This window comes from Bombina bombina, chromosome 10 (genome assembly GCF_027579735.1).
Source record: "Bombina bombina isolate aBomBom1 chromosome 10, aBomBom1.pri, whole genome shotgun sequence".
Classification (NCBI taxonomy): Eukaryota; Metazoa; Chordata; class Amphibia; order Anura; family Bombinatoridae; genus Bombina; species Bombina bombina.
The window spans coordinates 109,443,498-109,458,977 of NC_069508.1; the positions used below are offsets into that span (position 1 = coordinate 109,443,498).

Sequence of the window (15,480 nt, forward strand, 5' to 3'; positions counted from 1 at the left end):
AGTATATACGTATATGCATTTTGTGATTGGCTGATGGCTGTCACATGATACATGAGGAGTGAAAAAGTTTTCTACTGATTTGAAATTTAGACTAAGTGCTATTGTATTATTTTTATTATGCATTTGGTGATTATGCCATTTTACTGCGCTTAGTGTTAAAGGGACACTGAACCCAAATTTTTTCTTTTGTGATTTAGATAGAGCATGCAATTTTAAGCAACTTTCTAATTTACTCCTATTATCAATTTTTCTTTGTTCTCTTGCTATCTTTATTTGAAAAAGAAGGCATCTAAGGTTGTTTTTTTTGGTTCAGACTCCGGGCAGCACTTTTTTATTGGTGAATTAGTTTATCCACCAATCAGCAAGAACAACCCAGGTTGTTCACCAAAATGGGCCAGCATCTAAACTTACATTCTTGCATTTCAAATAAAGATATCAAGAGAATGAAGAAAATTTGATAATTGGAGTAAATTAGAAAGTTGCTTAAAATTGCATGCTCTATCTGAATCACAAAATATTTTTTTGGGGTTTAGTGTCCCTTTAAGTTTAGTTATGTTTTAAGAGACTTATCAGTTTACTTCAGTTATCATATGTTATTTGTTCTCTTGTTATCCTTTGTTGAAATGCTTACCTGGATAGGCTTAACAGCAGCAAGCACTCTTGGGAGCTAGCTGGTGATTGGTGGCAACACACATATGCCTCTTGTGATTGGCTCAGTTTTCAATTAAACTTGATATTTGATGCCCACTATATTGCTGTATGGTATAGCATGTAGTACGTGTGACTGTGCATGTATATACTGTATTTGTGTGTGTGTGTATATATTTATATATATATGTATATATTTATATATATATATATATATATATATATATATATATATATATATTATTATTATTTTTTTCAGCTTAGGGACTTGATTACATATGCCAGATATTGGCTACAAACATGAAGACAATAAAGTTTAAAGGAGTATGCCCCTGGACTGCAAAATAATGCTCGAAATTTTTTTCTAAAGAAATGACCATGTAATCGCTTTTAAAACATGTATTTATTGTTAATATATACTAGACCTATACATATATAAAAATACATAAATACTTTAATGCTTATCTCATGACTTATTACAACTGTTTGTTTTTTTTAGATTGGTAAAACTATATCACCTGATTTGTATAATTTAATCTTTCAGCTTTCACTCAGACTCTTCATTCCCTGGATGGAGCCTCGTCACGGCTGGAGTTTATGTCACTTTTAGATCAGTTCGGAAACCATTACATTCAGGAGGCAGTGTATGGCTTCCAGGAATTCTGCTCCATCTGGTATCCCAACCGCCAAGTACAGCGACAGCTGTGGCTCGAATTTGAGGATATCAGCAAAGGTGGGATATACACTGTATAGGGTGTTTAACCCAGATGGTATTTAACTGGCATGGCTGGTATTATTAAGGATCAGGTCAACATTGAAAATAGATAAATAAATTTAGACTTAAAGATGCTATCATAAAACTTCAGCTTAATGCGATAGAATCTAATTATAAAACCAATAATTATTTAAAATCAATCCTAGCAGCTTAAGTTTCTAATGTATGCTGTATAATTATTCATGCAAATTTATACTAATGAACATGGCGCTGGCCCAAAAACAAAAAGACTCATGCAGAACGTGTTTGTTATTAGTTGGTGGTTAATTAAAGGGATACTGAATCCAATTTTTTTCTTTCATGATTTAGATAGAGCATGCAATTTTAAGCAATTTTCTAATTCACTCCTATTAAATGCTAAATGCAGCCACCAATCAGCAATCAATATCCAGGGTGCTGAACCAAAAATGGGCCAGCACCTATGCTTACATTCCTGATTTTTCATATAAAGATACTAAGAGAATGAAGAAAATTTGATAATGGGTGTAAATTAGAAAGTTGCTTATAATTGCACGTTCTACCTGAATCATGAAAGAAACAATTTGGGTTCAGTATCCCTTTAACATTACTAAAAGAATATATGTTAAATGTTTTTCGATATTTCAACTTTGCATAACAGAGCCTTTATAACATCATGAGTTTAATCTCAAATTAGTAATTGTAACAGAGCTTTGCTCTTCATTTCAGCATTTACAGAAAGTAAAAATGTTTTGTACTGTATATTTACAGGCCTATTAATAAACATTTTTGTCCTAGACTATATGCAAAATACTTCTGGTCTTTGGATTGCAAAAACCCTTACACTGCATTGATTAATAATCTGACTCATGTGTTATAAGAGATGTCTCCTCCATGAATACCACGGAAGTTTAGAAAATATATATTGTTACATACATCTTGCCCTTCCAAAGATAAAATGACCCTTCTGGTTCTTACTTTTGTCACAATATGTTATCTGTTGTTTTCTTTCAAATTTTCTTTTATTTAATTTGTTTGAGAAAATGTAATGGGAGCCCATTTTATTTAAAGGGATATTAAACTGCTGAGTATTATTATTATAATACTTAAAGGGACACTGTACCCAAAAAAAATATTTTGTGATTCAGATAGAGCATGCAATTTTAAGCAACTTTCTAATTTACTCCTATTATCAATTTTTCTTTGTTCTCTTGCTATCTTTATATGAAAAAGAAGGCATCTAAGCTTTTTTCTTGGTTCAGCACTCTGAACAGCAGTTTTTGATTGGTGGATGAATTTATCCCCCAATCAGCAAGGACAACCTAGGTTGTTCACCAAAAATGGGCCGGCATCTAAACTTACATTCTTGCATTTCAAATAAAGATACCAAGAGAATAAAGAAGATTTGATAATAGGAGTAAATTAGAAAGTTGCTTAAAATTGCATGCTCTATCTGAATCATGAAAGAAAATTTTTGGGTACAGTGTCCCTTTAATTTATGAAGCGCCAACATATTCCGCAGCGCTGTTTATGGGTAAAACAATGATATCAAACTTGTAGGAGACAAGACAACATCTTACAAACACATGCAGGAGGAATTGAGGGCCCTATTCCCGTGGGAACTTACAATCTAGAAGGGTAGGAGGTTGAGGACTGCAAGAGTGAGAAAGATGTCAATGCAGAGGTAGATGAATACAGCTACAATAACATGGTCACTAGTCATCATGCTATTTGTTTCTTCTCCTATGCATTAGGTGTTTCTTCTATGTTAACCCCTTATAAGTGCTAGTTATTCAAACTCCCCATCTTCACCCTACGTGCCACCCTATGTGAGCTTACGTCTTTTCACAAACTTGGACCAAAGTGATGCACATTTAAAGATCATTGGTCATTGTTTATTTGATTTGTATGTGCATAATACAGAGAGGGAGCTGTATATTTTTACAACACTTGCATTTTATCTGAGTGTTTTCTTAATGATTACTATGCAATGTCATGCCCTGAGGCCTTACGTGTTGTTGCAGTGAGTTTCCATGGGGGGGAGTGTTGCCCTGGAGTTGAACCAGGGTCTCCAGCTTGCTGGGCTGTTGCAATGCAAGTGTGCCACTTTGGAATTTGCACTACACACTTGTTATATTGATTACCTTGTATTTTTTTTTCTTTAGCTCCACCTATCTGCAGCTGCAGGTCATTATCAGTCTCCTGCAGGCATTGCCCATTTATAGAGCTTTCTACAGTTTGTTGTATTCTGACCTGGTTTTGTTTTTTACCACTCTTTTCCAATTGCCCTTAATTTAGCCTGACCTCCAGATTTTGACCCTTTTGCCAGTTTACAGACCTTGCTTACAGCCTTACTGATTTTGTACCACTTTTGCCTGATTTGGTCTGACATCCTGCATGTTTCTGACTATTTTATTGTCTGCTGCTTTTGTACATAATACTCTGATTTGGAACCTGACTATTGACTACGTATAACTACTCCTTTGACATTTTCCTTGTGGGGCTTTTCCTGGCTGAATCTGCATTAACCCTTTGCTGGATATCCTCCTTTTCTAAATAAATCTGTAAGTTTTTCTCTAACCTGTGAAAGCCTTCACCTGATGCTGTCTAACAGCTAGAATGATTAGGAAATGAGATACTTGTTACGGGGACTTAGGTGCCTGTCAGTAACTTTTAAACTGTGTAAAAAATCTAATAATTCCTGCTCTCTATTGTGTGAGCTTAATTCAAGTCAACAAAAACCTATCAAAAAAAATGTCACTAATATGTGAATTTGCACTGCTTCTGCCTCAGGGTCCTAAAATAAGTGTCAAGATCATATGGCGGTGCCCATCAGGAAGGGGCAGAGGGTTAACATAAGTGAACAATTTCTAAGGGAGCTGCAGGAACAAAAGGAAAAATAATACCATGTTGAGTAGTAACCATTCTAGTATATTTGTGTTCAGAAACTTATTAATAATATCAGGTATGAAAAAGCCCTTGAAGAACAAACCCTTTTCACCTTACTGATGAAAAAATAAGTCTCCTAAAACAAATATATCCAAATACTGCTAACAAATGTAATAACCAGTTTTAGAGTTAAATATCTGTTTATATATTCCTTATGAAGTTATTAAATATGTTCTTTAATCTCTCCGATATACTTAGGTAATTCCCCATCTGATGAATCGGATGAGAGGGAAAGAGATCCCAAGGTATTGACATTCCCTGAGTACATTACTAGTCTTTTGGACTCTGGCACAAGGCGATTGGCACAAGGAGTACGTATGGAGTGCCAGAGCCGAGGACGATGCTCTTCGTACTGTCAGCTTTGCCATGTAACATCCAGCCCAGATGCACCACCAGAGCCTGTACTTTTGGAAGTTACCAAAGCAATTCCTATCTATGAACTGGTTACCAACAACAATGTCACTCAGCAGGTAAGAGTCTGTTTACATATAACTTCTTAAAAATGGCTAAACACTGCATTGTACCATTTGTAGAGTTAATGCCCCTTTCCAATCCTTTACAAATACATTATATAGCAGCTCAAGTAAGATCGTAGAGCGCTCATTTGTAAACTTATTTCAACTGTGTCTAAGATGTATCAGTTGTCTAATTTAAGAAATAAAATACTGCTTTATGAATTTTCTATTCAGGAAGTTTTTCAGCGCCTAAATCCTAATAATGGTCACAACTTCAAATTACCCTTTTTCTAATTTCTAATGTTTATCTTTATTTAATAATCATATATCAACGCTGATAAATGCATTAAACTTAAATAGAGATTCACAGCTTATATAGCTTAAATATATGATGCATGCAAAGAAAAGATTTGTCTAAAATAACATTTAGATGCATTTTTTAAAGTTTCTTTAGCTGTTTAAATATTGAAAAAATAAGTGTAAAGTTTATGGGCCCGAATTATCAAGACCGCTGCTCCATAACTGGTCCACCTGCTCTGAAGCTGCGGACATCAAACCGCCCGATCTTATATGATTGGGCTGATTGACACCCCATGCTAGCGGCCGATTGGCCGCAAATCTGCAGGGGGCAGCATTGCACAAGCAGTTCACCGGAACTACTTATGCAATGAGGTCTGTCGGACATGATCCGCTGAGTGGATCATGTCGGACAGACCAATGATAAATCGTCCCCTTAGTGTCTATAAAACTATGGGAGCAGTCGTGTTGTAACTTAGGTTACCTTCTTTGTTGTGGCCAGTTAAAAATAGGTCACTAGAGTATGCAGCCCAAGGCTGTGGGTGGAATTTAACAGTGTTCTCCACTTACATTTATAACAGGAACTGAAAAGCTCACAATTTCAAAATAGAATTACAAGAAAAGGGGACAAAATAAACAATAGATTTTTTTTAATTATAAATATACAATTTATCATTTTTTGTTACCATCTCAAAGTGTTTAATGTCCCTTTAATTTTAATGTTTTTAGTAGGTACAAAAACAGTATCATTACTGCAAATCTGCATCTCATCTCATGTCACACTCCCTCTTGCTTATACTAGCTGATGGTGACATCTCCCCTAATCCTGGTCCCTAACACCTTCCAAGTCGTGAACATCCATGTGTACCCTTCCATAGACTCCGAAAACAAAACTCTGATAACCTTACTCACATTCCTCTTGTATCTAAAGCCACTATCCCCTTTACTTTTGCACTCTTGAACTCTCACTCTGTTTGCAACAAGTTCACTTCTGTCACCTCTTTATCTTCCGCTCCCTCAAACTTCTGGCTCTAACTCCACCGCTGCTCTGTCACATGGGGGTCTCCACTTCAGCCACACTCTTAGGTCTGGTAATAGACAAAGAGGTGGTGTAAGTATTTTACTTTCCTCTCGTTGCACCTTCCAAACAAATACAACCCATCTCTTCCCTCACATTTTCCTCATTCGAAACCCACATGATTCGCTTATTCTCTCCCCTCTCTATATGTATTGCAGTAATATACCAACCCCCTGGCTCCTCAACTCAATGTCTAGATCACTTGGCTGTCTGGCTACCTTATTTCCTTTCCTCAGACGCCCCTGCCCTCATTCTTGGTGACTTAAACAACCCTCTTGACAATCCCACTGCCTCCTCTGCATAACAACTTCTGCAACTTACTTCCTCTTTCGGTTTGTCACAATGGACTGACTCTCCCACTCACAAAGATTGTCACTCCCTTGACCTTATCTTTAGCTGTCGATGCACTATTTAAAACTTCACAAACTCCCCTTTTCCTCTTTCTGACCACTATCTCCTCACTTGCAACATCACATCATTCCCTACAACTCTCCTTCCTTCTACTCCTCACACCAAACATCACAGAAGCATTATGTCATTAGATCAGCAACAGCTTGCTAATTCCCTTGAACCTCTCCTTTCATGCATCTACTCCTTTTCCAGCCCTGACCAATCTTTCTACCACTATAATTCCACCCTTACATCGGTCCTTGACAATCTGGCCCCTCTTACCATAGCTTGGAAATCACACACTCATACTCAGCCCTGGCATACTCCTCTGATACAGTACCTGTGCAGATGTTCCCTATATATTAAAACCCATAGTTAAATCCTTGCCAGGGTACATACGTGACAGCACACACCTAATACAACAAATTCAAGCAATAACATGGCAAGAAAATTACACTTGGTTATCCATAGATGTCTCAGCACTTTATTCGAGCATCCCCCATGAGGAAGGCCTCACAGCTCTGACATACATGCTAAGGAGACACACTAGTTATTCAGAGGAATTTATCACATTCCTAGTGGAACTCACAAGATTTCTTCTCACACACAACTACTTTGTCTCCGAGGGCCATTACTACCTCCAGAAATGTGGCACCGCCATGGGGGCCAAGTTTGCCCCCTCATATGCAAACTTGTATATGGGGTACTTCGAACATCTTTATCTTTTTGGGGGTGGACTGGCCCTCGAGGACAAAGTAGTTGTATACGGTAGGTTTATAGATGACTTAATTCTGATTTACAAGAAGAACACAGAACTTACCATCCAGGAGATCATCAATTACTTCAATAATAATACACTCAATTTGACATTCACACATCAAAATGATGACCACATCATTAATTTCCTAGACCTCACACTAGAACACAACAGTGCAGGAGAAATCATAACCAGCACATTTAGAAAACCTCTAGCAAGAAATTCGATACTAAGAGCAGACTCTTGCCATGCTCCACACACACAAAGAGGCATCCCTAAGGGTCAATACCTCAGACTGCGGAGAAATTGCAGTTCTCTCCAGACATACATCAAACAAGCAGATGAACTTACAAATAGACTAGTAGCTAGAGGCTACAAAAAAAGCTTGCTTCTCAAAACTAAATCTCAAGTAATGAGAATGGATAGGACACTATTGTTAACCAGCAAAACAGTCAAAACTATATCTAACAGAAATGATACAAAAGAAGACATATGTTTTGTCACGAATTATAGTAACCAAATCTACACCATCACTAGAATTATTAAGAAGTATCTACCTGTTCTCAATAGTGATACCATTCTAAGGGACAAATTACAGAAACGTATCAGATTTGTAGCTAAAAAAGCACCAACAATACGAGACAAGATCACACATAAGTTTCACAATAAAATTCCATCAATCACCAACTGGCTCACCCCCATAAAAGGAAACTATAGATGTGGTCGTATACCATGTAAAAGCTGTAAACATACTGACAAGTGCTTAACATTCACTTCCTCGCAAACTAACAAATCATACCCCATTACCACTAGGATGGATTGCACATCAACATACATAATTTATCTGATCACATGCTCATACTGCCAACAACAATATGTTGGCATCACTACACGCCCCTTAAAAGACCGCATAAGGGAACATCTCCTATCCATAGAGGAAGAATTCCCCAGAACACCAGTGGCCAAACATTTTCATACACATTCACAAAAACTGACTCATTTTACATTCAAAGCAATTGAACATATAATAAACAATCCTCTGGGAGGAGATAGGAACAAAACATTATCCAAAAGAGAAGTATACTGGATCTTTATGCTGCAAACTAGGGCACCACAAGGCATGAACAAAAGATATGATGTTAATCTATATATTGAGTGAATAGGACACTCCTTTTACATTCACCTAAGCTGTCTCTAGATCTAAAATCCCCGGACCAAAGATAGAAAAAATCTCAGAGTAGAGAAAAGAAAGAAACTAGAATAAATAATTAAGAGATATACACATAAAAATACATAATGTCCTTAGCATAGGTCTAGTTAGATTTATCCCTCTTCCAATAATTGATTGATTATTTTTCCTTTAGCTTATCTATTGTAATAAGAAAAAAAAACATTTTTTTTTTTTATCATGCTTATCTAATAGTTTTAATTCCTTACCCCGCGTTGTTATTTACAAAAGGTGAGGTAGCTAACACACACTAGCATTCCCCTATAGTATTATATAACAGAACTTCCTCCTTTAGTATCGGCAATACTCATTGTAGAGAAATTTTGCATCTTCTGTTTATTTCCATTTAAGACCAGTTGTCATACACAACTATGAGCCAAATATTATTAGGGGACCCTAGGTATATAACAAACCAAACATATACTTCCCTAGTGGCCTTACAGAAGTAATTCACTAATACAACTTACTAAAGCTTGTTACAAATGCTATTAGACCTCAGAATGTTATTAATCATTTTTATGCATGATGATGTTTGGAGTAGTGCTGCAAGTCACATTAAAGGCTACTGTTAATTTTAACTTTTGTTTAAGGGCCAGATATAATCCCTATAAGTCTGAATCTCCCTATAAAGGGCTTTTGTCATATTACAAGGTTTTAAAGTATGGCCCTACTGTCTAACTTTAAGATGTGCTCACTTCTAAATGTGAAAATATAGAAATCAAAATCATACTAAAGTATACTACAAGCATTTAGAGCTAGCACTCGCCTTTGTGACCTCACCCAGCACTACACCCACTGAATATATATATACATATGTTTGAAATATTATGTACAATCAAGCTATATTTTTTAAAACCATGTAACCATCACATATCTGTTCTTCTCAGCCTTCTGCTGCACAGGATCGATGTAAACACAGTAGTGAGTGACCATTAAACTATACACCTGCAGGCAATTTCCTCACCTATGAGTAAAGGATTAAACTTGTCCTGATAGGCCACTCACCCCTTTATATGGATCCTGAACAGCAGTGACCGATATCTCTGATGAAGCGCATGTGCTCATGCGTGAAACGCGTAAGATTGGAGCTTACCTTGCATCCAGAAAGCCTACTCTGCAATAAACCTATTTTCTGATACTTGGACTCAGCTTTCCTTCTTCCACATCTCAGATGTTCCCTAGTCAGATGTTCCACTTTCAATACTCTTGTCCGCCCACCCCCACCCCAGCAACTTCAATAACAAAATCGACTCCATCAGAAACAAAATCACCTCAACATACTTTCATTCCCCTCAAATGCTCGCAATCAACCACAGCCCACATAGCCATAAATTTAGCTCTTTCTCCCCTGTTACTGAGGAAGAAGTTTCTGCACTTATAATGTGCTCTCACCTCACTACCTGTCCCCTTGATCCTATCCCCTCCCAGTTACTCCCCTCCCTCTCTCCTACCCTTACCCCTATACTCCCTCAGCACCGGTATATTTCCCTCTTCTCTAAAGCATGCACTGGTCACACCTATCCTCAAAAATCTTTCTCTTGATCTAACCTCCCTATCCAACTACTGCCTTATTTCCCTACTCCCTCTTGCCTCAAAGCTTCTCGAAAAGCAAGTATATGCATGCATATCCCATTTCTTTACATTAAACTCTCTCCTTGACCCACTGCAATCTGGATTTTGTCCCCATCACTCCACAGAGAAAGCAATTGTTAAGGTTACCAACAAATGGCTTACAGCAAAATCAAACAGCCACTTCTCTCTGCTTATCCTCCTTGATCTGTCCACAGTCTTTGATACTGTTGACCACCCTCTTTTGCTCCAAACCCTCCAATCCTTCGGCATTTGTGCCCTCTCATGGTTCTCGTCCTACCTGGCTAACTGTACCTTTAGTGTAGCCTTCTCTTGGGCTTCCTCTGCCCCATCACCACTTTCTGTTGGTGTACCGCAAGGCTCTGTCATTGGTCCCCTTCTCTTCTCAATCTACACATCATCATTAGGTTCCTTAATAAAGTCCCACAGGTTCCAATATTATTTGTATGCCAATGACACCCAAATCTACTTCTCTGCACCAGACCTATCTCCTTCCTTGCTAACCTGTGTCACTAACTGTCTTTTTCACATCTCTTCCTGTATGTCCTCTCACTACCTTAAGCTATATCTCTCCAAAACTGAGCTTCTTATTTTCCCCCCTTCTTCCAAAATCTAAACCCCCAATCTCTCTATAACTGTCGACCACTCCATTATTACCCTTACCCTGCATGCCTGATGTCTTGGGGTCACATTTGACTCAGATCTTTCACTCCTCACATTCAGTACTTGGCTGAATCCTGCCGCTTCCACCTTAAAAATATCTCTAAAATTAGACATTTCCTTACACAAGACACAACTAAGATTTTAATCCACTCTCTCATCCTTTAATGCCTTGGCTACTGCAATTCTGTCCTCTCTGGTCTCCCTAGCTGCCGCCTAGCTTCTTTACAATCCATAATGAATTGCGCTACGGAATTTGGCGGTGCTATACAAATAAATTATAATAATAATAATGAATGCCTCTGCCAGGCTCATCTTCCTTACACGTCGCTCTTTATCTACTGCACCTCTCTGCCAATCCCTTCACTGGCTTCCTCTTGCCTCCAGAATTCAAAACAAAATTCTCACTCTGACATACAAAGCCCTTAACGGCACTGCCTCCCCTTTATCTCAGACCTTGTCTCCAGATACTCTCCCTCTGCTCATGACCTCCTACTCTCCTCCTCTCTTGTTACCTCCTCATATTCCAGTTTACAGGACTTCTCCAGACTGGCTCCCATCTTATGGAACTCTCTGCCTCGCTTCACAAGACTCTCCCCTAGTTTTGAAAGCTTCAAGCGCTCCCTAAAGACTCTACTATTCAGGGATGTATACAACCTACACTAACCTTTCTTTATATCAGTTCCTCTCCTCCATTGCAATCCTCTTGACCCCCTTAGCATGTAAGCCTAAGAGCCCAGCTGTTTGTTGATCACCTTCTTAAGAGCCGACTACAAGAGTGCGACTTTTGGCAGGTCCCTCTACTCATTTGATCCCTATAAATGTTTCCTTGTATGCCTCCTATGTTTATAGTGCTGCGGAATCTGTTGGCGCTCTACAAATAACTGATGATAATAATAATAGATATCTAAAATTTATACAAGCCCTAAAAGTTCAATTCAATACAGTTAGGGTAGATTACAAGTGGAGCGCTAATTATTGCATGCAAGTGATAAGGGGTTTTCAGAGCTCATTGCGTATGTTGGAAGTAGAATGCATATTAAAAATTGAAAGTAAACATGTTTGCTTGAGCGCAATTGAATTTAGTCTATGGATAGCGTGACTTCAGAGCTCTGGTTAACTGTTATGCAAGTCAAAAAAGTTGCAAAAAACACATCAAAAATACATTTAAAAGCATATTTACACTAATAATTACATTGTCTAATAAAAAGTATTTTTTAAAAATGCATGATATAAGGGCTCAAAAATGTTAGATCTCAAGAGTTAGAAAAAAAAGGCATGCAAAAGGCTTTAACAAAGAGATACATACATACACATATCTAAATACAGGGAGTGCAGAATTATTAGGCAAGTTGTATTTTTGAGGATTCATTTTATTATTGAACAACAACCATGTTCTCAATGAACCCAAAAAACTCATTAATATCAAAGCTGAATAGTTTTGGAAGTAGTTTTTAGTTTGTTTTTAGTTATAGCTATTTTAGGGGGATATCTGTGTGTGCAGGTGACTATTACTGTGCATAATTATTAGGCAACTTAACAAAAAAAATATATATACCCATTTCAATTATTTATTTTTACCAGTGAAACCAATATAACATCTCAACATTCACAAATATACATTTCTGACATTCAAAAACAAAACAAAAACAAATCAGTGACCAATATAGCCACCTTTCTTTGCAAGGACACTCAAAAGCCTGCCATCCATGGATTCTGTCAGTGTTTTGATCTGTTCACCATCAACATTGCGTGCAGCAGCAACCACAGCCTCCCAGACACTGTTCAGAGAGGTGTACTGTTTTCCCTCCTTGTAAATCTCACATTTGATGATGGACCACAGGTTCTCAATGGGGTTCAGATCAGGTGAACAAGGAGGCCATGTCATTAGATTTTCTTCTTTTATACCCTTTCTTGCCAGCCACGCTGTGGAGTACTTGGACGCGTGTGATGGAGCATTGTCCTGCATGAAAATCATGTTTTTCTTGAAGGATGCAGACTTCTTCCTGTACCACTGCTTGAAGAAGGTGTCTTCCAGAAACTGGCAGTAGGACTGGGAGTTGAGCTTGACTCCATCCTCAACCCGAAAAGGACCCACAAGCTAATTTTTGATGATACCAGCCCAAACCAGTACTCCACCTCCACCTTGCTGGCGTCTGAGTGGGACTGGAGCTCTCTGCCCTTTACCAATCCAGCCACGGGCCCATCCATCTGGCCCATCAAGACTCACTCTCATTTCATCAGTCCATAAAACCTTAGAAAAATCAGTCTTGAGATATTTCTTGGCCCAGTCTTGACGTTTCAGCTTGTGTGTCTTGTTCAGTGGTGGTCGTCTTTCAGCCTTTCTTACCTTGGCCATGTCTCTGAGTATTGCACACCTTGTGCTTTTGGGCACTCCAGTGATGTTGCAGCTCTGAAATATGGCCAAACTGGTGGCAAGTGGCATCTTGGCAGCTGCACACTTGACTTTTCTCAGTTCATGGGCAGTTATTTTGCACCTTGGTTTTTCCACACGCTTCTTGCGACCCTGTTGACTATTTTGAATGAAACGCTTGATTGTTCGATGATCACGCTTCAGAAGCTTTGCAATTTTAAGAGTGCTGCATCCCTCTGCAAGATATCTCTTTTTTTTTTTTACTTTTCTGAGCCTGTCAAGTCCTTCTTTTGACCCATTTTGCCAAAGGAAAGGAAGTTGCCTAATAATTATGCACACCTGATATAGGGTGTTGATGTCATTAGACCACACCCCTTCTCATTACAGAGATGCACATCACCTAATATGCTTAATTTGTAGTAGGCTTTCGAGCCTATACAGCTTGGAGTAAGACAACATGCATAAAGAGGATGATGTGGTCAAAATACTCATTTGCCTAATAATTCTGCACTCCCTGTATGTATGTGAGTGAGTGTGTGTGTGTGTGTGTATATATATATATATATATATATATATATACGTCAACTACTGTTTTTACTGTTATCTGCATGGTGAAATAAAACAGCCAATCGGCATTCACACTTTGCTTTGCTATTATCTTGTGTGAATTCAACATAATCTTGTGAGATTTTATAATGAATTAAAGGTGGGAATAAAGTGATTTTGCATGCAAATGCCAGATGCATGCTCCTTTGTAAATCACAAGAGAAGCAGCCTAATTGGATCCTTAAATAACCTTTACAATGGGATGTGGCCACTGAGGACATAGTGAGATAGATATTAGTGATATCGCGAATAGTTCGCCGGTGAATAGTTCCCGGCGAACATAGCTTGTTCGCCGTGGCGGGCAAGCATATGCGATGTTTGGTCCACCCCCTATTCATCATCATTGAGTAAACTTTGACCCTGTACCTCACAGTCAGCAGACACATTCCAGCCAATCAGCAGCAGACCCTCCCTCCCAGACCCTCCCACCTCCTAGACAGCATCCATTTTAGATTCATTCAGAAGCTGCATTCTTAGTGAGAGGAGGGACAGTGTAGCTGCTGCTGATTTAATAGGGAAATCGATAGCTAGGCTAGTGTATTCAGTGTCCACTACAGTCCTGAAGGACTCATCTGATCTCTGCTGTAAGGACAGCACCCCAAAAAGCCCTTTTTAGAGCTAGAACATCAGTCTGCTTTTTTTTTTTTCCCTGTGCAATCTAATTGCAGTTGCCTGCCTGCCAGCGTATGTGTCAGGCTCACAGCGTATACTGTGCCCACTTGCCCAGTGACACCACTCATATCTGGTGTAACAGTAGTGTACATTTAAAAAAAACAACACTTTTTTGACTATGAAATAATAGCAGTCAGTTTCCTTCACACGTGTGCGTTTCAGGGCCTGCCAGGGCAGAGTGTCACCCCAGTGCAACTCATATCTGGTGTAACAGTAGTCTACATTTAAAAAAAAAAAAACACTTTTTTGACTGTGAAATAATAGCAGTCAGTTTCCTTCACACGTGTGCTTTTCAGGGCCTGCCAGGGCACAGTGTCACACCAGTGCAACTCATATCTGGTGTAACAGTAGTGTACATTAACCCCTTAATGACCACAGCACTTTTCCATTTTCTGTCCGTTTGGGACCAGGGCTATTTTTACATTTCTGCGGTGTTTGTGTTTAGCTGTATTTTTCCTCTTACTCGTTTACTGTACCCACACATATTATATACTGTTTTCTTGCCATTAAATGGACTTTCTAAAGATACCATTATTTTCATCATATCCTATAATTTACTATTAAAAAAATTATAAAATATGATGAAAGAATGGAAAAAAAACACTTTGTCTAACTTTGACCCCCAAAATCTGTTACTCATCTACAACCACCAAAAAACACCCATGCTAAATAGTTTCTAAATTTTGTCCTGAGTTTAGAAATACCCAATGTTTACATGTTCTTTGCTTTTTTTGCAAGTTATAGGGCCATAAATACAAGTAGCACTTTGCTATTTCCAAACCATTTTTTTTTTTCAAAATTAGTGCTAGTTACATTGGAACACTGATATCTGTCAGGAATCCCTGAATAGCCATTGACATGTATATATTTTTTTTTTAGAAGACATCCCAAAGTATTGATTTAGGCCCATTTTGGCATATTTCATGCCACCATTTCACCACCAAATGCGATCAAATAAAAACAATTGTTCACTTTTTCACAAATTTTTTCACAAACTTTAGGTTTCTCACTGAAATTATTTACAAATAGCTTGTGCAATTATG

The 15,480-nt window shown here is 38.1% G+C and overlaps 1 protein-coding gene across 1 annotated transcript in view; it reads left to right on the plus strand.

Annotated features, from left to right (window-relative positions):
- The window catches only part of ASTN1 (astrotactin 1), an 896,761-nt gene that overhangs the window by 788,978 nt on the left and 92,303 nt on the right, over positions 1-15,480 (plus strand). The window contains exons 16-17 of the mRNA XM_053693303.1: positions 1,193-1,381; positions 4,529-4,800. Coding sequence (XP_053549278.1) covers positions 1,193-1,381; positions 4,529-4,800 — 461 coding nt within the window. The remainder of the gene's footprint in view (positions 1-1,192; positions 1,382-4,528; positions 4,801-15,480) is intronic.